The 23,089-nt window shown below is 34.2% G+C and overlaps 1 protein-coding gene across 5 annotated transcripts in view; it reads right to left on the bottom strand.

The window, feature by feature from the left end:
- The window catches only part of COL24A1 (collagen type XXIV alpha 1 chain), a 403,184-nt gene that overhangs the window by 300,815 nt on the left and 79,280 nt on the right, over positions 1 to 23,089 (bottom strand). For all 5 annotated transcript variants that reach the window (XM_058716744.1, XM_058716741.1, XM_058716742.1 and 2 more), the window contains 4 exons: positions 18,733 to 18,786; positions 17,460 to 17,504; positions 13,108 to 13,161; positions 9,710 to 9,754 (listed from right to left, as the gene is read on the bottom strand). In XM_058716744.1, coding sequence (XP_058572727.1) covers positions 9,710 to 9,754; positions 13,108 to 13,161; positions 17,460 to 17,504; positions 18,733 to 18,786 — 198 coding nt within the window. The remainder of the gene's footprint in view (positions 1 to 9,709; positions 9,755 to 13,107; positions 13,162 to 17,459; positions 17,505 to 18,732; positions 18,787 to 23,089) is intronic.

Here is a 23,089-nt window from a genome sequence, read left to right as displayed (position 1 = left end):
GTGCTGTTTTAAGCCACCAAGCTTGTGATATTTGTTATGCAGCAATAGAAAGCTAATAAAATTGGTAATTAAATCTTTAAATAGAGAATGTATAAAGTCCAATTTGCAAATTTTACTAAATGGTATTGTTCAATATAAGACTATTTGCATTGTTTCTAGATTTTAAAAACTTAAATAGATCACATCTCTGAAGACTTTCTATGGCTTTTTATTTTCTATTGCAAATTATAATTACTATCAATATTAGTTAAATTAAAATTTTATATTCACTTAACATTTTAAAAATTTAATCTAATTAAATATCTATATTTTAAAAACTTCATTCTAGCATTTCATATTCATCTACTTGCTAATGTAAAGAATTTTTATTATGTTTCATGAAATTTGTGTCTATAGTTATGAAATGCAAATTTAAGAGTAATATGAATTGCTTAATAATTTAAAATATTTCAGTCTCTAAGTGTAGCTGTTGCAAATACTGCACAACGTTATTACCTCTGAAACCATAAATCATAACATAAAAAGAAAGAAGAAAACAGAAGTCTGCATTATCAGGAAACAGTACTTCATTATACAGGATTCTATTGCATTCATACTGAAAGGGGAATTAGCTAAGCTAATTAATTCATCTTTCCTTTTTAAAAAAATTCTTTTTAATGTTTATTTGTTTTTGAGAGAGACAGAGCACAAGCAGAGGAGGGGCACAGAGAGAGGGAGACATAGAATCCAAAGCAGATTCCAGGCTCTGAGCTGTCAGCACAGAGCCCAACATGGGGCTCAAACTCACGAACAGTGCGATCATGACCTGAGCTGAAGTCGGACGCTTAACTGACTGAGCTACCCAGGCACCCCTCATCTTTCCTTTTACCAAGGTGCTTCAATGGCTGGCTCAAATCCTCTCCACAATCTTGAGAATTTTCTGTCTCTAATTTTGGCAGTGGACCACCTACTAATTTCATGGCATTCACACATGAGATTATAGGCCACAGAAATGGAGAAGAATTTTCTCTGAGGCCTAAAGACACTAAACAGCTTCAAAGATGGACCACCATGATTCTCACTTCCTGATATTAATGCCTTTGTGTAGGCCCCTCCCATTTGGAATCATGGCTGGCCCACATGGCCAACAGAATATAGATGTACAGTGTGACTTCTGAGGTTAGGTCATAAAAGGCACTACACATTCCACCTTGCTCTCATGGACCACTTTATTTTGGTGCAAGCCAACAACCATGTCCTGAGGACACTCAAGTTGCCATGTGGAGATGTCCCTATGGAGAGGAAATGAGATCTTCCAGCAACTAGCACTATGTGGCTGGCCAGCAAGTAAGCCACCTTAAAAGCAGATCCCCCAGCCCCAGTCAAGCCTTCAGATGACAGTAGTCTTGTCCCAAATCTTGACTGTAACCTCATGGGAAACCCTAAGCTAGACCCACTCAAATAAAGCATTCCCAAATTCCCAGTCTACAGAAACTCTGAAAAATAATACATATTTAAATATATGTATATACATATATATATATATATATATATATATATATATATATATATATATATAATTGTTATTTCAAACCACTAATTTGGAGTAACATGTTATATAGTAATAGATAATACATAGTAACAAGAGTGATGGTCTAGGATGATCGGTCATATTGCTCCAATGCTAACTGCTGGGTGCTGAGTGACAGAGCCACTCATGTGTTTTGTTTTGTTTTGTTTTTAATACATTTACTTTCTTTGTGATGTACAGGGTCCTCAAAAGTGCAGAGCCCAGATCAAGTTTCTCTCTTGCCTGGGTCTAACAATGGTATTGTTATCAAACATGGTAGTGATCAAACACTAAGAACTATTCTAGACTTAGTATGCTTGCATATATGTTTGGTGTTAATATTTTAGAGTGTAGGTACTATACTTGATAGTATATCTAAATATCTTAAAACAGTGGGAAACTTACAGCTTACACAATCTAGTAAAATGATTATTTCCCTAGTTCTACAAAGAAATTGGAAAAATACTGCATACAAAATAATTAGGAAAATATGGGAACCAAAATAACCATAAAATACTAATGACCATATTTATGGAATTTAAAAAAAAATATAAGCAATGCAAAATTTTTTTGTTAAAGGCCACAGTTAACTATGAACATACTTTGTTCTTTTCAGAAAACAATGGTTCAGAAACAACATATTCAATCTAAAGTAGAGATAAATAAGAAATATTATAAAGACATATACACTAAATAGACATTACCAACAAAAACAGAAATTCAACTTTTCCCAAGACTAAGCATTGAAAAGAGAAGATCAAACTCATTTGTCTAGGATTAGAAACAATAAAATAAAACCTGGTAGTTAATTCTACACAGTCTACACATGAATAATTATTACCATGAAATCATGATATTTTTAAATCGTTCACAAATAAAGCACAATTACTATAGGAAAAGGCTAGAATGTTAAGTACTCTGTGAAGATACAGTCTTTTCCCCTTTCTTTTCACCTTCCTTTTCATCACAGGTAGGACAATTTGATCCACATTTCAAGGGTTGACCATGTCTTGTTGGCTAAAACTAATTTTAAACTTTGGTAGGAATTTAAGGAGTTCTAGCCCAATTCTCAGAAACTGAACATCAAGTCAGGCTTATGGTTATCCTAGTGATGATCTGGGCCTCAATTCTCATTCATGTTCCTACTTTGTTCTTTTGTTTTCCCCGTTGTTTTTTTTTAATTTAAATTTTACTTAGTTAACATACAGTGCAATATTGGGTTCAGGAGTAGAATTCAGTGATCCATCACTTATATACAATACCCAGTGCTTATCACAAGTGTCCTCCTTAGCACCCATCACGTATCCAGTCCTTCTCCCACCCACCTCCCACTGTCAACTCTTGTTTTTTTCTCTATCATTAAGAGTCTCTTGTGGTTTTTTTCCCTCTCTTCTCTTCTCCCTCTGTCATCTGTTTTGTTGTTCTTTTTTTTTTAAAGTTTATTTATTTATTTTAAGGGGTGCCTGGGTGGCTCAGTCAGTTAAGCATCCAACTTTGGCTCAGGTCATGATCTCACAGTCAGTGGGTTTGAACCCCAGGTCAGGCTCTGTGGTGACCGCTCAGAGCCTAGAGCCTGCTTTGGATTCTGTGCCTCCTTCTCTCTCTCTGCCCCTCCCCTGCTCTCTCTCTCTCTCTCTCTCAAAAATAAAATTAAAAACATGAAAAAAATTTTTAAGTTTATTTATTTTTGAGACAGAGAGAGAGAGTGCACTCATGCCAGCATGAGTGGGGGAGGGGCAGAGAGAGAAGGAGAGAGAATTCCAAGCAGGCCCTTGCAGTCAGCGTGGTGCCCAATGCAGGGCTCAATGCCATGACCATGAGATCATGACCTGAGCCAAAATCAGTGGTCAGATACCTAACCAACCAACTGGACCACCCAGGAGCCCCATCTGTTTTGTTGTTCTTAAAGATTGGTTATCATCTGTACTCCAGTTGTGGGAATTGCAATCTGCCTTATTCTTGTGTCCACAAAGCACTTTTGGTATACATTATGTTCTATCCCTTGTTCATAAGGACCCCACCTTATTCTTGCCATTTTCCAACACCAAGAACACAGTCCCTGAACCCAAGCCAACCCCTGTGGGCATATTTGCACTCACATTCCTGACTTTGATAACCTACAAGACTGAGTTTTCCCTTATGTTATCTGCACTGAAAATAACTGCCTGCCTGAATTTTCACCTGTTAGTGTTATATCTCTATGAAATCATGCTCTGCCTGGACGTCCCCCAAATTACCAGCTATAGTTCTTTGAGTGTCTCTCTTCTCTGTACCTATCCCAACCTGAATGGTGGGTTTAATTCAAAGTCCTCTCTCTTCCATACATCTTGTCAAGCTATAGTTAGCCAAATATAGTCACTATAGACTACAACCAGTAGGTAAAAATCAGAAAAAAACATTTTTCTTAAAAGAGACAGAATCACTTAAAAATTAATAACAATTTTTCAGAATGCTCTAGCAACAGTAATACTTTCTCTAGGATCAAATTAACTACAACCTTTTCCTCAGACAAAATACTGTCTCCAAATTCTTGATAAAATGTATGTATCTGAGACACTACTGTGCAATACGTATTTAAGACTATCCTGGGCTAAGGATAGAAACTAATAACAGATGTCTAACAGAAGGATTTTATATTCTGAAATTCTAACACTAGAGTTAGAAGCCAAAATACAGTTTACTTTAAATAGACTCTTCTAACAAGATGATGTATGAGAAAAGAGGAGGAGGCAGTTCTTTCTATAGTTAGAAAAGTAAACATCTCTGAAGTCCAGGTAGCTTACGGGTGTTATTTTGTCTACTATTCTAAGACTATGATATTTTGATTTTCATAGGAAGAAAACTAAGTACGCTTTTTCTTTGTCAAACTCTAATGTAATATGATTTGATTATTTATAATCTATTCCAATCAGGCCTGCAAAACTCCTTTGAAAAGTCTCTATATTTTGACAACAATTTTCTAGGCGTTGTTGAGAGTAAATTCCAGCTTCAATTTCATGTTTATCTTCAATCCCGACAAGTCAGTTCTAGCATAAATATTTTAGCTCTGTGGAGTAATGTAAATTTGCATAACCAACTTAGTACAACAAAGAAACTACTGATTAAATCGGTCCGGGAGCCATGTAAAATGCTTTTTTAAATTTTTTTTTTTTTTTCAACGTTTTTTATTTATTTTTGGGACAGAGAGAGACAGAGCATGAACGGGGGAGGGGCAGAGAGAGAGGGAGACACAGAATCGGAAACAGGCTCCAGGCTCCGAGCCATCAGCCCAGAGCCTGACGCGGGGCTCGAACTCACAGACCGCGAGATCGTGACCTGGCTGAAGTCGGACGCTTAACCGACTGCGCCACCCAGGCGCCCCTAAAATGCTTTTTTAAAAGCAACTATAGAATTTCCTGATTGTGGTACTACAGAACGAAGTCTGAAAACTTTGAATTAAAAAGGAAGCTGCTTACAACTGGGTAGTACATATAAAATTTGATGTTGACAAATATATATGAAACCTCTCCCTGCCTTCCCTTTTTAACAGTGTTCTTTTTTTCTATTATAAATCAGTGAATAACTGATGCTTTTAAAGAATCTGGCTCATCAGATATGTTCTAAGAAGCTTTTCAAATAGATAGCAAAGCATATAAAATAGAATGGTAGTTCTATGGTATTTAAAAGAGTCTTGACCAATAAAGATCATCTACTACCTTGTAGATTGTGGTACTACCTGTGGAGATCTCTTCCGAAAGAACTTGAGATGAATTCAAGTTATACCCACAGATAGCAAAAAGAATGGATGAATAGCACTTACAGTCCCATAGCTGTCCTCTAACATAACTGACAATAAGGATTTTGATCTAACTTTTTTGATTTGTAATATGTAGGGATTGTAAGAGGAAGGAAAGTGGTAAGAGCTATAATATCTCAATAGCCAAAAGTATGAGTACCCAAATATTGACTAATATGTAACTGATTACATGGGGTCTTTAAAAATAATTGTAATGATTATTAGTAAGTACCTTTTACTAGGATCTTGAAATGTGTTAATATAACAACTTTTATATACTCTAGTCCTAAAATATACCCAATTTCCAGCAAAATCAGTTTTCATACATTTTCTGGTTGAAAAAACAAAAACACATTGAGTTATAAATTTCAACTCAATCTATAAATACTGAATAAAGACAACGTTTTACTTGGGGAGAAATTTTCTGGGAAGTAAGATTTAAAATGAGATAACGTTTAACCCAAACACTAAATTTAAAAATAGCAGTATGAAGCTAAATACCAAATAACTCTTGGACAACCAAAATAATATGTTATTTTGAAATGTGTCCATTTTCAATAGCTCTAATATAATATTTATACTATTTAGGAGAAGATATCTCTTACTTGTAAGTCTATCATTTCATTAAAAAAATACAGATGTCACTAAGGAAGCTGATTCATAACAACTTAATTCCATAGTCAGTGTTTACTCAGGAAAAGAAGTGATGATTTGGCTAGCAGAACAAGGTACAGTAGCAGAATAGCAAGTCTTCTGAGCCTAAGTTCAGTAATGTTACTACATCACTGAAATATTTTGGACAGGATTTTTACTACTTCTCTATGTTTCTGTGCTACATGTATATAGCATATGATTTCTCTATATAAGAGAGAGATATACATATTAATATTTTGTTAAACTATTTATATCAAACACACAGCTTTGGTATATAAGTTAGAAACTGACTCAGTTGTGCAAAGAAGGTCATGTTAATATTTACAAAGGCCTAAACTTGGATTTTGAAGTTTTCTATGCCTATTTTGACTGTCAAAGTGTTTCATACCATACATAGTACAGAAAGTGAAGTAATTCATTTGATCAGCTTCTGGCCTTAATTTCAGAGACTTTAAAAACCTGTGTAAAATATCCCATAAACGTTATGGAGTTATCTAAAAAGGGTTACTAGTTTTCTACAAATTACATTGTAAAATTACTTCAAACTGAATCGTGTTCTATGTTTGTAAGACTGCATACTTCTATCTACCTAAAATTTAAGGAAATGAGAAAATTTAACACAGAGAAAGAATAATCAGATTAATTAAAGGAGAGTGATAATTATAATAAAGTACATCTTCTAATATTAATACTAATGATCATAAACGAAATGACATGGGATCCACATAGCAGTACCCTAGCAAAGCATGAACCCACACTTCTAAATAGCTCTGAAGTCAGCAGAAATTTTGAATTAACAATCCTTGACATATGCATAGCCAAAAGTTTCTTAGATACAGGTACTTTTAGATTTCAGTATTTCTACGACTTCTATTATATTCTTCCAGACATAAAGATTTCTGTCATCATCTTTATGGTGGCCTGGGATGCTTTAGTTCTTCAGCTGTGTTTGAATATCAACTTCATAAATAATAACAAATAATATACATAATTTAATCAATTACCAAGAAAAAATGGCCATATTTATATTCCACACACCTAATATTTTCCACACCAGAAAGTGGACACATCATCAAAAGGTATTTTCCTTCACTGCTATTAAAACAGTAATAAGTAACCATTCTTCTCATGGAACATTAATAATCTAAATTGAAATACAAGTTTCCCATGATGCATAATATCCCATGCTAATACATTTGCCCTTATTTAATGTCAAAGCTATTTGAAGATGATTTTACTTGTAATAAGCAGAACATAGGGGAGCATTTATACATAAGATACTATTCTACACAGTGTCTGAGGTCAGCATTGGCATAATTTGACTTGCGGCTGTAACTGTATCTTAAAGTACTGTGATTTCCTCAGAAACATGGTCAAATAATTTAGTGGTAAAACCAAGAAAAAGTACATATAGCATACATGACATACTACAGCACCAGACAGATTTTCTACTATAAACACTGTTTAGGAAAAATGGGATACATATGCTTTTCAAATATAATTTTCCCAAGGATCTAAATCTGTGACAAGGGCATATGTTTTTAAAGGAATAAAATTTTACAAATTTTATAATGTAAAGAACAGTGAGATCAACCCAGCAATCACTCCATTCATTATTTTTCCACTGTTTTCTTGAACTTCTCTTTTGAATTCAATAGCATCTGTGGGATAATTTTATAATTCTTTAGAGAGTAAAAAACCAGAAGCTATCTATAAATTTCCATGGATAATTTTATAGTTCATGATAGAGTAGGAAACTAAAAATTACCAATACATTTTCAAGATAAAGTTAATATCCACAGAAATCCAGCCATATTAATAAATGAAGTTGGTAGCTATGTAAGTGGCATATTACAAGGGCTTTGGGAAAATACTCTATTTTCTCAACAATGCCTAAAATTCCACCATTGCAGATTACTTAATTTGTCTTAAACTACACTTAGAATATAATTACCAATGGGTAAGGTAACAGTGGAAGCATTAGAAGTAATTTACATAATAACCATAAATAACTTTATTCATTCTTTCACTAATGTCATACTTTGATAGGAGAAAAAAGGAAAAAAATAAAGATGAAGAATGGAGAAGACAAGAATAAGGAAGATAAATTTCACCTACTGTCAATTTTGAGAGCCTAAATCTGCAGTTAGATAGATATTTGCACATGATAATTAGAGAGGTATTTCTGTTGGGGTATATACGAGGACTTAAACAAAAAGAAATAACATTTTGCAGTATAATGGAGTGTAATTAAATGAGATGGTATACAGAATATTTATCAGAGTTCTTAAGAACTAAAAATAGTGATGGTAACAATAAATGCTGGAAGATTAGCTTTAAAGTTGAATATAGACGTAAGAAAACAAAATGGCTGGCTTATTTTTAATTTCTTGACAGTTTGGTAAGCTTTTCTTATTAAATTGAATTTTTGTTTTAAGTTTATTCATTTTGAGAGATGGAGCCTGAGCAGGGGAGGGGCAGAGAGAGAGGGAGATACAGAATGTGAAGCACGCTCCAGGCTCTGAGCTGTCAGCACAGAGCCCAGCCCGATGTGGGGCTTGAACCCACGAACTGAGGTCACGACCTGAGCTGAAGTTGGATGTTCAACCGACTGAGCCACCTGGGACCCCAATAAATTGAAATCTTTAAAGTGGAACTTTAAAACAATTTTATCACATTTTGGCCAAATATCATGAAAAAAATTAATCATGTTCTTCTAAGCAGTGTGAGTAGCAGACAGCAGAAATACCTAAGGAGGAAGGAAAAGGATCCTGGGTTTATATTCAGAGAAGCTGAGATAAATTCCTGGTTTTACCACCATTATCTACGTGATGCTGAGCAAGTCTTTGAACATCACTGAGCCTCACTCTCCTCACCTATATAACGGTGACGTTAATACCGATTCTAATCTACTGTCAAGAAATACTGCAAAACTCAAGAATAAAATGCTTTAAAAGGATATGAATATTCTGGTGAGATTTGTTCTCTTTTACAATTATTATCAAGCCTTTTTTTTATACATACCAAAATTTTAGAAAAGCTGTTATGAAAAACCCAATTTCCTTCCTAATAGACTAGAGAACACAGTGTAGCACAGAAAGTGTTACCCTAATAAATACCTCTGGATAGCAGTAAAACAACACAAGTGAAAAGGAGGTGGCTAGTTAGCTAAACTAACTCAGCCAGGATAACATAAGGATGCTTCCCTGAACCACAGTCTTCTCCTTTGTTAAATGATGGGGATGTTGGATGATGTCAAAATTTCCTCCCATCTCTGAAATTATTATATCTGGCAAAATTCACTTTCCTTGATTTTTTAAAATCTGAAAATATAAGAAGCTGCAGGGAACTAGTTTCTAAACTAATGTCTGAAGCAGGCATTCTTAAAACCTGTAAAATATGAAGGTTAATAGTGATATCATTAATATTTTAAATTGTTCATGTATTTTCTGTGACATTTCGTTTCTTGTAATAGGGATAAAAGTCCCTTCCACTGGTCTATTAAATGGTTAGAGAAGTGTTATATTTCATTATTTTTTAATCTAAATTTTCCTTCATAATCTCAGATAGTATTTGATAAACTGTTAAGGTGGCAAAAATTAAATGCTATTGAATGAGATATATTGTGGATAACAAGAACAACTACATTTATATTTATATAGGTGAGAGATATGCATATAATTAGATTATATCACTCTGAACGGAACCTCAAAAAATAAAAATTGAATTACCTGTCTTCCCTTAAGTCCCTTCTTTCCCCGGATCCCAGGAACACCCTAGAATATACAGATGTCAAAAGTAAACACTTGTTGAATAAATGAATAAGATATTACAGATCTTTTCTTTCTCAAACATCAATTAATGAAGTATCACAAAGAGAAAACTGAATTATTCTCTAAACTGGTATGACATTCAGAAAAGCTTCAATATATTAATTTAATTGAAGCAGCTCTTTTTCTCCTTCATAACAGAATCCTGATTTTATTCTGGAATGCATCCTATCTGTACTTCCAAATGGGATCCTACCATTCCTCCGGTGATAGTTCTTTGTCCAGAGGCAGGCACACAACCACATAAACGGGAAGGTCTTATTTTCCAAAACCTAAGGGACAATTAACCTCCTCTCTGTCTCCCTACCTCTTCGACTGGACATAAATGAAAGCACATTTAGCCCTTGCACTGACAATTCTGCAACTGGGTGGGAAACCTGCCTTAGCATAAAGCCAACATTAGGTGAAGCAAAGTGGAGAGGATGGTATTACTGTGCTAAAGATTATATTGTGCCTACATCCCACCTAACCTATAGATTTCTGGTTATGTAAGAAGTAGTAGGGCATAATACTTAAATGCTCAAGCACTGGAGCCAGAACATCTGTGTTCAAATCCTGGCTCTGCTCTTATTACCTGTGCCTTGCATATATACAACGACCCAGTAAATCATTTGCTATCATCGTTACCATCATTATTAAAAATTTCCTCATTTTTAAGCCAGTTTGAGTTGGGATTTTCTGTAACTTGCATTCTAAAATACCCTCACTTATATAATCACCTTGAGACTCAGACTTACCTATAAGCCTTAGAGACTAAGAAATCTGCCAAAAGCATGTAGCATGGGATTTATAGGGCACATAGAGTTAACTTAGAGGATATCATTGGTGGCAGTAATCCATCGACTTTCAGTTCAACAGTGTTTGATAAAACTCATCTAATGTCTTATCAAAAAGCACGGGTGAGGGGCGCCTGGGTGGCTCAGTCGGTTAAGCATCCGACTTCAGCTCAGGTCACGATCTCACGGTCTGTGAGTTCGAGCCCCACATCGGGCTCTGGGCTGATGGCTCAGAGCCTGGAGCCTGTTTCCGATTCTGTGTCTCCCTCTCTCTCTGCCCCTCCCCCGTTCATGCTCTGTCTCTCTCTGTCTCAAAAATAAAATAAACGTTAAAAAAAAAAATTAAAAAAAAAAAAGCTCGGGTGAGTGATAGGACTCATTTCATTAAGACTTTATACATCTTTACATAATATAGCCAACCTTTTTTTTTAAGAGATAAGGTAATTATTTTTTACAACTTTAGTAGGGCCACTAAATCTCAGCAGGAAACCTAAGGATTGTACAGACAAAATTATATAAACACTTTGTCATATATATACACACATACACTCGTTACTGACTTTCAGGAAGGAATTCTTTCTATTTGTTTTTGGAAGGGATTAACATTATACTCTTTTTTTTTTTTCCTGCCCTTCTCTACACTTCTTCTCTACACGTACACATTTTATAACACAATAACAATACCCAGTTAGCTATATCATTCATAGTTTAATGAAAATTTTGAAGTAGCCAAATAATATTAGGACATGGCACCCATGATAGCCATAATATCACAAAATGGTCTTACATTTATGACTTGAGACAGGTCTTAATATTTTCATATAGACTGGTCAAAACTAGTGAGTATGATTACAGGCAGTGTGCCTAATGATGGTCAGTGATAGGATCCTCAGATTCAAGATAATAACATTTTGCGAGGACATATAATTTTGCTTTATTTATTACATCATTAACTAGAAATAAGTTCATGTCTAAAGGCCAAGAAAGGATTGCATCATGTGCAACAGAGTAATAAAAATGTAAACTGTATATACTCCTTTGGGTGAATGAGAAGCATTCAATTCTTTGCATGATAGATTGGAAACATGAACTCTAAGTCTGCTGTATCACATGACAATTAGGTAGCTTAGTTGTGGGATTACACTGAAGATATTTCTGCAAGTGAAAGAAATGACTTGCATATTCATCAAGGGAAAATATTCACCTCATCTCACCAAAGAAGAATGAACACTTTGATTGCCACAACAGCACATTTAAATTCTGATTATTTCTTCTCTGTCAGGAAATTCACAAGTCATTACAAGAAAATGTAATATAATTCACTCAAACTGACTGTATGTTTGAAAAAGTCATCTAGCAAAGAATAATTTGGTTTACTTTCATTTGCAAAAACCAGTTTCCAGAAATGAAAACTCTGGCCTAACCACCATGCCTACAAATAATAGAGTCAAATGCTAAATCCTGAATATATTTTCAAACCTTATGATAATATACTAATATTATGCAATTCTATCTTTTGTGAATACCGACAGTACAAATGAAGTAATGCAACAGAAATCACTGAACAGTACTGAAAAGTAGACATGATGAAGTTGGAATACCAAAATGCTGTACTTAATTGTTCCAAGGTAACAACCATTTTGCAAAGATTCTATCTTTATTCACAAGAGCCTATATTTATGAACAGCTATCTTCCATTATTAAATTAAACAAAAATATATCTTCTGAAGCTGAATTATTTACTATACATTGTATTGTAAAGTACAAGACCTGTCAAGAGTTTGTACTTAAATACTAATGAATTACAAGATACAATTTTCATAAGTAGATATTTTAATATTTCAATTTGCATTTTTTAAAAATTAAATTTAAAAAAGCAAACCATGGATGCCTAGGTGGCTCAGATGGTTAAGTGTCGACTCTTGATTTTGGCTCAAGTGATGATCTCACAATCATGAGATCCAGTCCCATGATGGGCTCCACAGTGGGCATGGAGCCTGCTTAAGATTCTCTCTCCCTCTACCCCTCTCTCTCTTTTTTAATGTTTATTTATTTTTGAGAGAGACAGAGACAGAATGCTAGTGAGTTAGGGGCAGAGAAAGAGGGAGACACAGAATCCGAAGCAGCCTCCAGGCTCTGAGCTGTCAGCACAGAGCCCGACATGGGGCTCGAACTCACAAGCTGTGAGATCATGACCTGAGCCGAAGTCGGATGTGCGACTGACTGAGCCACCCAGGTGCCCCTACCTCTACCCCTCTCTTGCCCCCAACTTGTGCATGTTCTCTTACAAATAGATAGATAAAAACAAATAAATCTAACCATATATATTTGTATCACCTTATTTCCTTAAAACAAATTCAGTAAAATTCAAGAGAATCTAATTATATATCTGGTAGGTGGTTTTTCTTAAAAGGTGGTTTGCTTCACACAATAAGATTACCTATCTGATAAATTCTTATGACCTCTGTTGTCCTATCATAAGCATATCACTTTAGAAATAATATTTGAAGGAAATGGACTTACTCTTTCTCCTTCAGGTCCCAGTTGTCCTACTTCTCCAGGAGAGCCAATAAAACCCTTAAAGTAAGCAAATAATCTTTTCATTTGAATACTTACCCTGTAAGGAATTTCAAATAGAGATAATAAAATTATTCCATAATAGTGTGAAACTATTAGGCTTAACAGAATAAAGCCTAATAGCCAGAAGTTACAGATCAATCTTTACATTAAAAAAAAAAAAAAAAGTAGGGAACATAACTTAAGACACAGCGGCCAATGAAAATCAAGACCAAATCCTTTCGTTGAATTTTATAGTGGGCAGAAAAATATATAATTAATTAAAATTTAAGGCAGAATGGAAGTATCAAAAGATATTAAGTAGCATGAAGGAAGAAGAGATCCATTCCAATGTGGCAGAAGGTAAAGTCAAAAAAGTTTTCAAAAGATACTGACACCTGAGATAGGACTACAGCGTAGCTAAAATCCTGATAAGCACAGGATGGAGAAAGAACACTGCCAGCAGAATCAGAGAATTTCATGGAGTGTCTGTAAATGGTAACAGATAGCATTATACTTGTAAGATGCTTTGGAGAAGAGCAAAAACCCACTGTACCTTAAAGAAGATTCCAATTGGTCAGACAACCAAGGGGTATTTATATATAACAATGCAAGGTACTTTATCCTAACATACTTTAGTTATAACCTAAAGGTAAATAAAGAGGTAAATAATCTCTTTACCAATTTAAAAGGTAAAGTGTATGATAGTTTGGAGAGTACATTAAGGCAAGACTTAAATTTCAAGCTAAGAGTTTTAGACTTTATATTTTAGACAACTGGAAGCTACTGCCTTTAAAGGATTGTGATAGTGACCTTAGGTTAGGTTGTACTTGTAAAATATTAATCTGTTGGCAGGATATAGAATATGTCTGAGGCAAGAAACAGTGAATGTAGGAAAATCTATTAGAAGGCTCTTTCAATGGTCCAAATTTGAAGGCTTATGAGCTTGGATTATAATTCCAAAACATTATTTTCAGAATCACCAGCTACAGATAGCCTCAAGTTTAAAAAGACTTAACTTTTATTTTAATACATACAACTGAATTTTCTCTTATAAATAAAAAGAACAGGCACCCTAACTGGTATACACTTATCACTGAACTAAGAAATCAACTGAAAACTCAAGAGAAAGTTAGACCTCTATTCGATATAGCCTGAATAAGGTGCAAAAACATTTTAAAGATTTTAATGAATAATTACATAGGTATTTCATAAAGGTTTCCTGAGAATTATTATGCTGATTCTAACAGAATATAAAATGTCAGCAGCACCCACCAAAAAAGTCACACGGGGTTGTGATCATTCTCAAGACTCTGTCCCTAAACTACAGTTTAGTGTGTAATGAAACAAAGAACATTTAAAAAAATATAATATATATGCTTTTTTGTTTTAGATTGAAGGTTTTATATCCAGTTAGAGGCAATTTTGTGTCACCAGTGTGCCACTAAAAGGTCAGGAGAGGCCCTACATACTTCTATTGTTTGAGGCACCTTGCATATTATTATACAAAGCATTGCCAAAAGAGGATTACAAAGTGATGGTCTATTTTAAACATATGCACTTAATGTAAAAGTAATTATCATAACACCACAAAATGAAATTAAATAATGCTGCCAGTCAAAAGATCATTTATCACATGATTTATAAAAATATTGATTTACAGTACATAGTATGTGGTATAGTGCAATAACAAGATACAAACCAAATAAAAAAACCTCTTATAATCCTGTCAGCATGTTTTTGTGATTTTTGTCTTTTTAACCAAATGTGGATTTGAAGTTAATGTTAAAAGTCTACATTTGAGAACCTCTGTGAATAGGAAGCCTAGAGAAATGGACTTCTTGATTCTTCCTGTATTCACAAAGGAAAATTAAGGAACCAAATCAATTAAATCAATCAGAAAAGAAATTATATTTGTTATTTTGAAAAATGTTTTTTAATGTTTATTCTTTTTTTTTTTTTTTTTTTTTGATAGAGACAGAGCGTGAGTGGGGGAGGAGCAGAGAGAGAGGGACACAGAATCTGAAGCAGGCTCCTGGCTCTGAACTGACAGCACAGAGCCCGACACGGGGCTTGAACTCACAGACCATGAGATCATGACCGGAGCTTGTTGGACACTTAACCGACTGAGTCACCCAGCTGCCCCTAAAATAATGTTTTTATGAAGCTGCTGTCAAAACCTAAAAATACAACTTAAAAAGGGTTACGACCCAGACTATAGTTTCCATACAAATGAAAAAGAAAAAAACAACAAAAGGATGTCTAACATAATGCAAAAGGATGTATAACATACAGTGGCATAAAGAAGAACTTCGAAATAGAGGAATCATTGAAGCAAGATGAGAAAATACAGTAAGAGAAAACTGCAAGGTGCCAAATAACGTGTCTTGGTGGTACTAGCTAATGCACAGAAGAGACTCTCAAATTCCAATAAAATGAAAGAGTCTGCAAAGAAAATGCATGCTATATGCTGGGCACTGTGGTTTAAGAATGTTAAGCTCAACAATAGCCAAATTATGGAAAGAGCCTAAATGTCCATCAACTGATGAATGGATAAAGAAATTGCGGTTTATATACACAATGGAAAACTACGTGGCAATGAGAAAGAATGAAATATGGCCCTTTGTAGCAACGTGGATGGAACTGGAGAGTGTGATGCTAAGTGAAATAAGTCATATAGAGAAAGACAGATACCATATATTTCCACTCTTATGTGGATCCTGAGAAACTTAAAAGAAGACCATGGGGGAGGGGAAGGAGAAAAAAAAAGTTAGAGAGGGAGAGAGCCAAACCATAAGAGACTCTTAACAACTGAGAATAAACTGAGGGTTGATGAGTGGGAGAAAGGGGAGGGTGGGTGATGGGCACTGAGGAGGGCACCCTTTTGGGATGAGCACTGGGTGTTGTATGGAAACCAATTTGACAAAAAATTTCATATTTAAAAAAAAAAAAGAATGTTAAGCTCAAGGGGACACCTGAGTGGCTCAGTCGGTTAAGCATCTGACTCTTGATTTCAGTTCCGGTCATGGTCTCACAGTTTGTGAGATTAAGCCCCACGTTGGGTTGACAGCACAGAGTCTGCTTAGAATTCTCTCTCTCTCTGCCCATCCCCTGCTCGTGCTCTCTCTTTCTCTCTCAAAATAAATAAATAAATAAACAAACAAAAAAAGAATGTTATGGTCAGGTGGTTATCATAACTACCTTAATTGCAAGTTTTATTATCATTATCTAATAGGATTTTTACATGAAGGAAAAAAAAAAAAAAGCAGGTCCTTCTAACTCCAAAGCTATGTTCTTGACCACTAAAATATCTTCTTCCTGGATCCAAGTCAATATGTGCTTTTGGTACAGTTTCTAATTAAAAAAATATATGACTTGTCCCCGCTATATTTTCACTTAATGCAAGAGTAGAAACAGTATGAAATAGAGGTAAGAGTACAGAATAAAGGTGAAAAGACTTTGGGTCTACTTATAGCTAGCTATGACTTTGCCAAGTCATGTAAATTCCTTAGCTTACTCTTTTCTCATCTGTAAAATTCCTTCACAGGATTGACAGCAAAATAAGAGAAGAAAATACATATGAAAGTATTTGAAAATATTTAGGAATTAAAGACATCATTATAGCACATACTGTGTAAATACATTATGCTTTATTTCAAAAAGGCATTTTAGATAATATAAGGCATGCAGGTAGATTCTGGAAAATAACTTGCCATTAAAAATAGAAAATTTTAAAAAACAAAAATTTTAGTTTACTTTTTAATTTTTCTTAGACTACCTTTGATTTTAATGTGTAGGACACTATATAAGATATCACGGTAATTATTTTTACTCCCTTAATGATTTAAAGTGACTAACAAAACTCCTTAATGGTTCAGAAGTACAGTGGTATATTCTCGATATGATAAGCTTATTTTCTTCTTTTCAGATATATATATTTTTTACTCCAGATAGTTTTTGCATCATATTATCTCAGCCTTGAAATTAATATGAATTCTGTTTCCTCTTCATATTTTTTATCATGATTTCTTAGGTCTATAGACTTCATATATAAATTATACTATAGAGTATATTCTAACACACCAGACATGCTAGGAGCCAGAAAGTATATATAGAAAAGAATGATGTAAAACTACTATAAGAGTGCTTTCTGTTGCCATTAACAGTGAATGTATCTATTAAACAAATGAACTTCTTTTTAGGCTAAACTGGCATTATATTCAAAGCTCCTACACAAGTGTGAAACTGCTAACTATTTTATATATTTCATCCTACTTGTATGCAAGCATGCTTACAAAATGATGAAAATGCTTACTTACTCGTATACCTTTAGGACCTGGATTACCTTCTGGTCCAGCTACACCCTAGTGTGAACAAAAGACATCATCATCACACTACAGTATTTTGAAAGCATTGTTGATAAATAAAATGAAATGGGTACATAAAGAGGTATCATTTTTCACAAGTATAAAATTCAGAACTAGGTATACTTAATGAAGACTATATATGTTCAAGAAGTTTTAGCATTTTAGAACCAAAAGAGGAACTATATATATATATATATATATATATATATATATATATAGTTATATATATATACATATATATATATATATATATGTTTTTAGACAGCCAAACAAGGTAGATTAACACACATTATAAGATATAAAAATTTTAATTAAATTATTTCTCATTGGAAAATTGTATTCTTTTAAAACACTTCTAGTTAAAATATCTAAAATATATTCCCATAATTAAAAAAAATACATTTTAACTTCAGATCAATGTCCATATGCTTGAGCATTTATATTTTGTGTTTCAGATAACATAAATCATCACTTGGTGGTAAGACTGTAATATACAATACCTTCCATGTATTTTTAAAGGCCCAAAATGTGGAATTTTGTTAACTATAGATTACTTTTTGGCATTTCCATTTCCCTTATTCTTGAGAATAAAAAAGATATTATAACTATAGTTTTTTTAGTATGCTAAATGAATAATCAATTTCAAGAGTAAGCCTTCATGAAAACCTATGAAAGAAAATTTATTCTGTTAGTAGTCTACAAGAAATAAAGTTATAAATTAGAGGGAAATAAATATGAAATAATTAGAATGAATTTTCAAAACCATATACAAAGACTTGAATTCATTTCAGATAAAAGTGTTTGGTAGTGGTGTATACAGCACTATCAAACTCTCAAGTTTTTATAACTCTGCTATTAAAAAATAATACTTGTTATCCAATCTTAACTCTTACCATTACTTCATTTTAGTCAGTGGCAGTATTGTAAAATCAGCCACAGGATTGTTTTAAAATCTTATTAGACCCTTGGGCATTTTAATTTTGAAGGTTCCACTGTATCACATCATACATGTTTAAAAACTCTACTCCAATTTTACACATAACTTTCTACAGTAAAATTCTGGAGGATTTTTATAATTTTGATTTTGAATTATTTTGCCATGAGTAATTCATTATTTAATAAAAGTAAACCAATTATTATTTGAACACTAACTCTGAAAATCAGAAAGTGCAATGCATTAATACAAAGGAACATAAAAGGAAAAGTATAAATATAGTTACCTCACCTGCCTGCCAGGGTAACCACGTGAACCAATATTACCAGTGAATCCTGGAATTCCCTGAAATAAAAAACAAAATAAATAAAACAATACAACAAAACCAAAAGAAGCCCAAGGAAACAAATTTGGCACAATTATAATATTCAAGTTCAGAAAGAATTTTTTTCGCCACAGAAGGACCAAGGATCCTACACATTGTTTATCTGGCTGAAATCACCTACTTGAAATTAAAATGAGCCAAAATGACTAAATAAATGTAAATAAAACTGTTAGATTAGGGCTCTAAATGAGACATTGATTATTAATGATAAATCCAGGATGGAAAATTCCAGCACTACATAAATAAGACACCTATTCTAGAAAGAGTTGGTACATTAATTTCTTTCTTTTATTTTTTTAATAAATGTTTATTTATTTGAGAGAGCACAAGCAAGGGAGGGTAAGGAGAGGGGGACAGAGAACTGAAGCAGGCTCTGCACTTACAACAATAAGCCTGATGTGGGGCTTGAATTCATGAATCGTGAGAACATGACCTGACCCAAAGTAGATGCTCAACCAACTGAACCACCCAGATGCCCCAAGAGTTGGTACACTTCTTAATAACCAGTGTCTTTTTATATTGTCTCGTGTCTCAATCATTTTCTTACCTCAACATCTTGCATGTTAAGCATGATGTCCTTAATGTCTGAGCATGAGCCCCAGAAGACTAAAAGGGGCAGTGAACTTCAGAACCAATCTCTTCTTCCTTCCTGAGATAAACTTTTTTTTATAGCAAGTCTGATTAAGAAATGGATATTGAGTGGTAATTACCTCAATCATGATATATCTCTATCTAAAAATTCAAACAGTAACACTGGAATTGTAAATTCATCTAAATTTTTCTTTTTTGTTTTAGAGAGAGAGAGACAGCATGTGCAAACAGGGGAAAGGGGCAGAGAGAGAGAGATAAAGAGAGAATCTTAAGCAGGCTCCATGCTCAGTGCAGAGCCAACACAGGGCTCAATCCCATGAACCTGATATCATGATCTAAGCTGAAACCAAGAGTCGGATGCTCAACTGATTGAGTCACCCAGGCACCCAAGTAAACTCATTTTTTATTTATTTTTTAAAAAATTATGTATTTGAATTCAAGATAGTTAAAATACCATGTGGCATTGGTTTCAGGAGTGTAACCCAGTGATTCATCATTTACATATAACACCCAGTGCTCATCCCAACAAATGCCCTCCTTAATGCCCAACACCCATTATGGTTTGCCTCCCTCTCCGATTTTATCTTATTCTTCCTTCCTTTATCCTATATTCATTTGTTTTGTTTCTTAAATTCCACATATGAGTTAAATCATATGATGTTTGTCTTCCTCTGACTGACTTATTTCACTTGCTTAGCATAACACACTCCAGTTCCATCTATGTTGTTGCAAATGGCAAGATTTCACTCTTTTTTGACCACTGAGTAATATTTTATCATGTGTGCGCATATATATATATATATATGCGCGCACACACACACATACATGAATCTGGATGCAAAAATTCTCAACAAGATACTAGACAATCAAATTCAACAGTACATGAAAAGAATTATTCACCATGATCAAGTGAGATTTATTCCTGGGCTGGAGGGCTAGTTTAATATTTACAAATCAATCAGTGTGATATACCTCATTAATAAAAGAAAGGATAAGAACCATATAATCCTTTCAACAGATGCAGAAAAAGCACTTGACAAAATAAAGCATTCTTTCTTGATAAAAACCCTAAAGAAAGTAGGGATAGGAGGAACATACCTCAACATCATAAAAGGCATATATGAAAGACCCACAGCTAATATCATCCTCAATGGGAAAAATACTGAGACTTTCCCCCTAAGGTCAGGAACATGACAGGGATGTCCACTCTCACCACTGTTGTTCAGCATAGTACTGGAAGTCCTAGCCTCAGCAATCAGACAACAAAAAGATATAAAACTTTTACTCTTTGCAGATGACATGATACTCTATGTGGAAAACCTGAAACACTCCACCAAAAAACCGCTAGAACGGATATGCGAATTTAGCAAAGTCGCAGGATATAAAATCAATGTACAGAAATCGGTTGCATTTCTATACACCAATACCGAAGCAGCAGAAAAATAAATCAAGGATTTGATCCCATTTACAATTGCACCAAAAATTGGAAGATACCTAGGAATAAACCAAACCAGAGGTAAAAGATCTGTATGCTGAAAATTATAGAAAGCTTATGAAAGAAATTGAAGACGACGCAAAGAAATGGAAAAACATTCTATTCTCATGGATTGAAAGAACAAATATTATTAAAATGTCTATAGTACCCAAAGCAACCTACACATTCAATGCAATCCCTATCCAAATAACACCAGCAATCCCTAACAAAATAACACCATAATACTACCCAAAGCAATCTACACATTTAATGCAATCTTTATCCAAATAACACACTAACAAACAAACCTAGTAAATTCATTTTACATTGACAACTTTGTATTTTTTATTTTCAAACAAGGTTTGCTGAAGGCAGGCTGATATATAGAGAATCAAAGGCATAAGAAAGGAAGCTTCTACAGGCCTAGACCATCAAGAGAGAAGAAATATCTCCATTTGTTTTTACTTTCATTGATACACTATTTATTCATTCATTCATTAGTTTATTCAGAGTCTAGATCTGTTAAATAATTCTTGAGCCAAGGAAATGCCAGAAGCATACATGTTGAACTGCCTTTACCTAACCTCAAATGGTGACAGCAAAGGTAAATTTCATGAATTACTCATTTATTATGTAAAATTCATTTCCTTCTTATTGTTTGTAAAACAGATAAAAGACACTAGCCCTTTGTCCCTCTGCTCCGAAGCACACAGAAGAGTATTACCTCGAGTTTAAGTAGAAAAATACTATAAAACGCTCCCAAATTTGGAAAATCTATAGAAAGAGAAGAGCAAGGAAAAGACAAATGGAGGATCATAGGTAAAGTTTTGGCCCTCCCATTCTATTAGATATGAAGGCTTCTTATATGTCTTTATCTCCCCTTTCTTCAGAATCTCTCTCAATTTTGTTCTCATTTTTCTCCCTCCTTTCCTCTTCCTCCAACAATTACCACTTATTGAGCACTTTTTATGTGTCAATCACTATGCCAAGCACTTTACATATATCCTACATCTATGAGATAGATGCTATTTTCTCCATCCTCCATTTGGCATAAGATACAGAGAAGTTATGAAAATTGCCCAAGATGCCACAGTGAGTAAGCAGCAGAGCCTGGATATGAACTGAGACAATGTGACAAAAGTTGTGTCATGCACACACACATACATACACATATCATACATACACATATATATGTACATGTACATATAGACATTCATCCATAGATATATGGATGTATATATATGTATATATGTATATATGTATATATGTATATATGTATATGTATATATACATATATATACACACATCATATACATATGTATATGTATATACATATATATATATACACACACATGGCAATGGACAATTTAACAGAAAGTGAGTGAACAAGTGGATTTCTGAGAATTGCAGAATAAAATTCTTTTTTTTTTTTTTTTAGTGTTTGTTTATTTTTGAGAGAGACAGAGACAGAATGCAAGTGGGTTAGGGGCAGAGAGAGAGGGAGACACAGAATCTGAAGCAGGCTCCAGGCTCTGAGCTGTCAGCACAGAGCCTGATGCGGGGCTCGAACTCACCAGCCATGAGATCATGACCTGAGCCGAAGTTAGACGCTCAACCGACTGAGCCGCCCAGGTGCCCCTCTTTTTTTTTTTGTTTGTTTTTTTTTGAATCCTTATTTATTTTTGAGAGAGACAGAGAGGCAGCAGAGCATGAATGGGGGAGAAGCAGAGAGAGAGGAGACACAGAATCCGAAGCAGGCTCCAGGCTCTAAGCTATCAGCACAGAGCCTGATGCGGGGCTCGAACTCACCAGCTGTGAGATCATGACCTGAGCTGAAGTCTGACACTTAACCACCCAGGTGATCACCCTGGGTGATAGGCCACCCAGGTGCCCCTGCAGAATAAAATTCTTATCTACATTTGGAGAGATTTAGCCTATGAATTTCCAAAACCATATTTACATACTAAATATTACCTTCCTACAATATATATAATATTATATTCCTATAATAACATTCATTTAGCACCTATCTTATGCCAGGCACAATTTCAAGTATTTTATATGCAATATCTTAGTTAATCTGCCTAGACCCTAGAAAGTAGGTACCATTATTTATTTTACAGATTAAAAAATGAAACATAGAGCATTTGTCACCAGTGGAAAGTCACTCAGACAATAAGTGGGAAGCCAAGATTTGA

Source organism: Neofelis nebulosa, chromosome 2, assembly GCF_028018385.1.
Source record: "Neofelis nebulosa isolate mNeoNeb1 chromosome 2, mNeoNeb1.pri, whole genome shotgun sequence".
NCBI lineage: Eukaryota > Metazoa > Chordata > Mammalia > Carnivora > Felidae > Neofelis > Neofelis nebulosa.
This window is presented reverse-complemented; position numbering and strand designations above follow the sequence as displayed.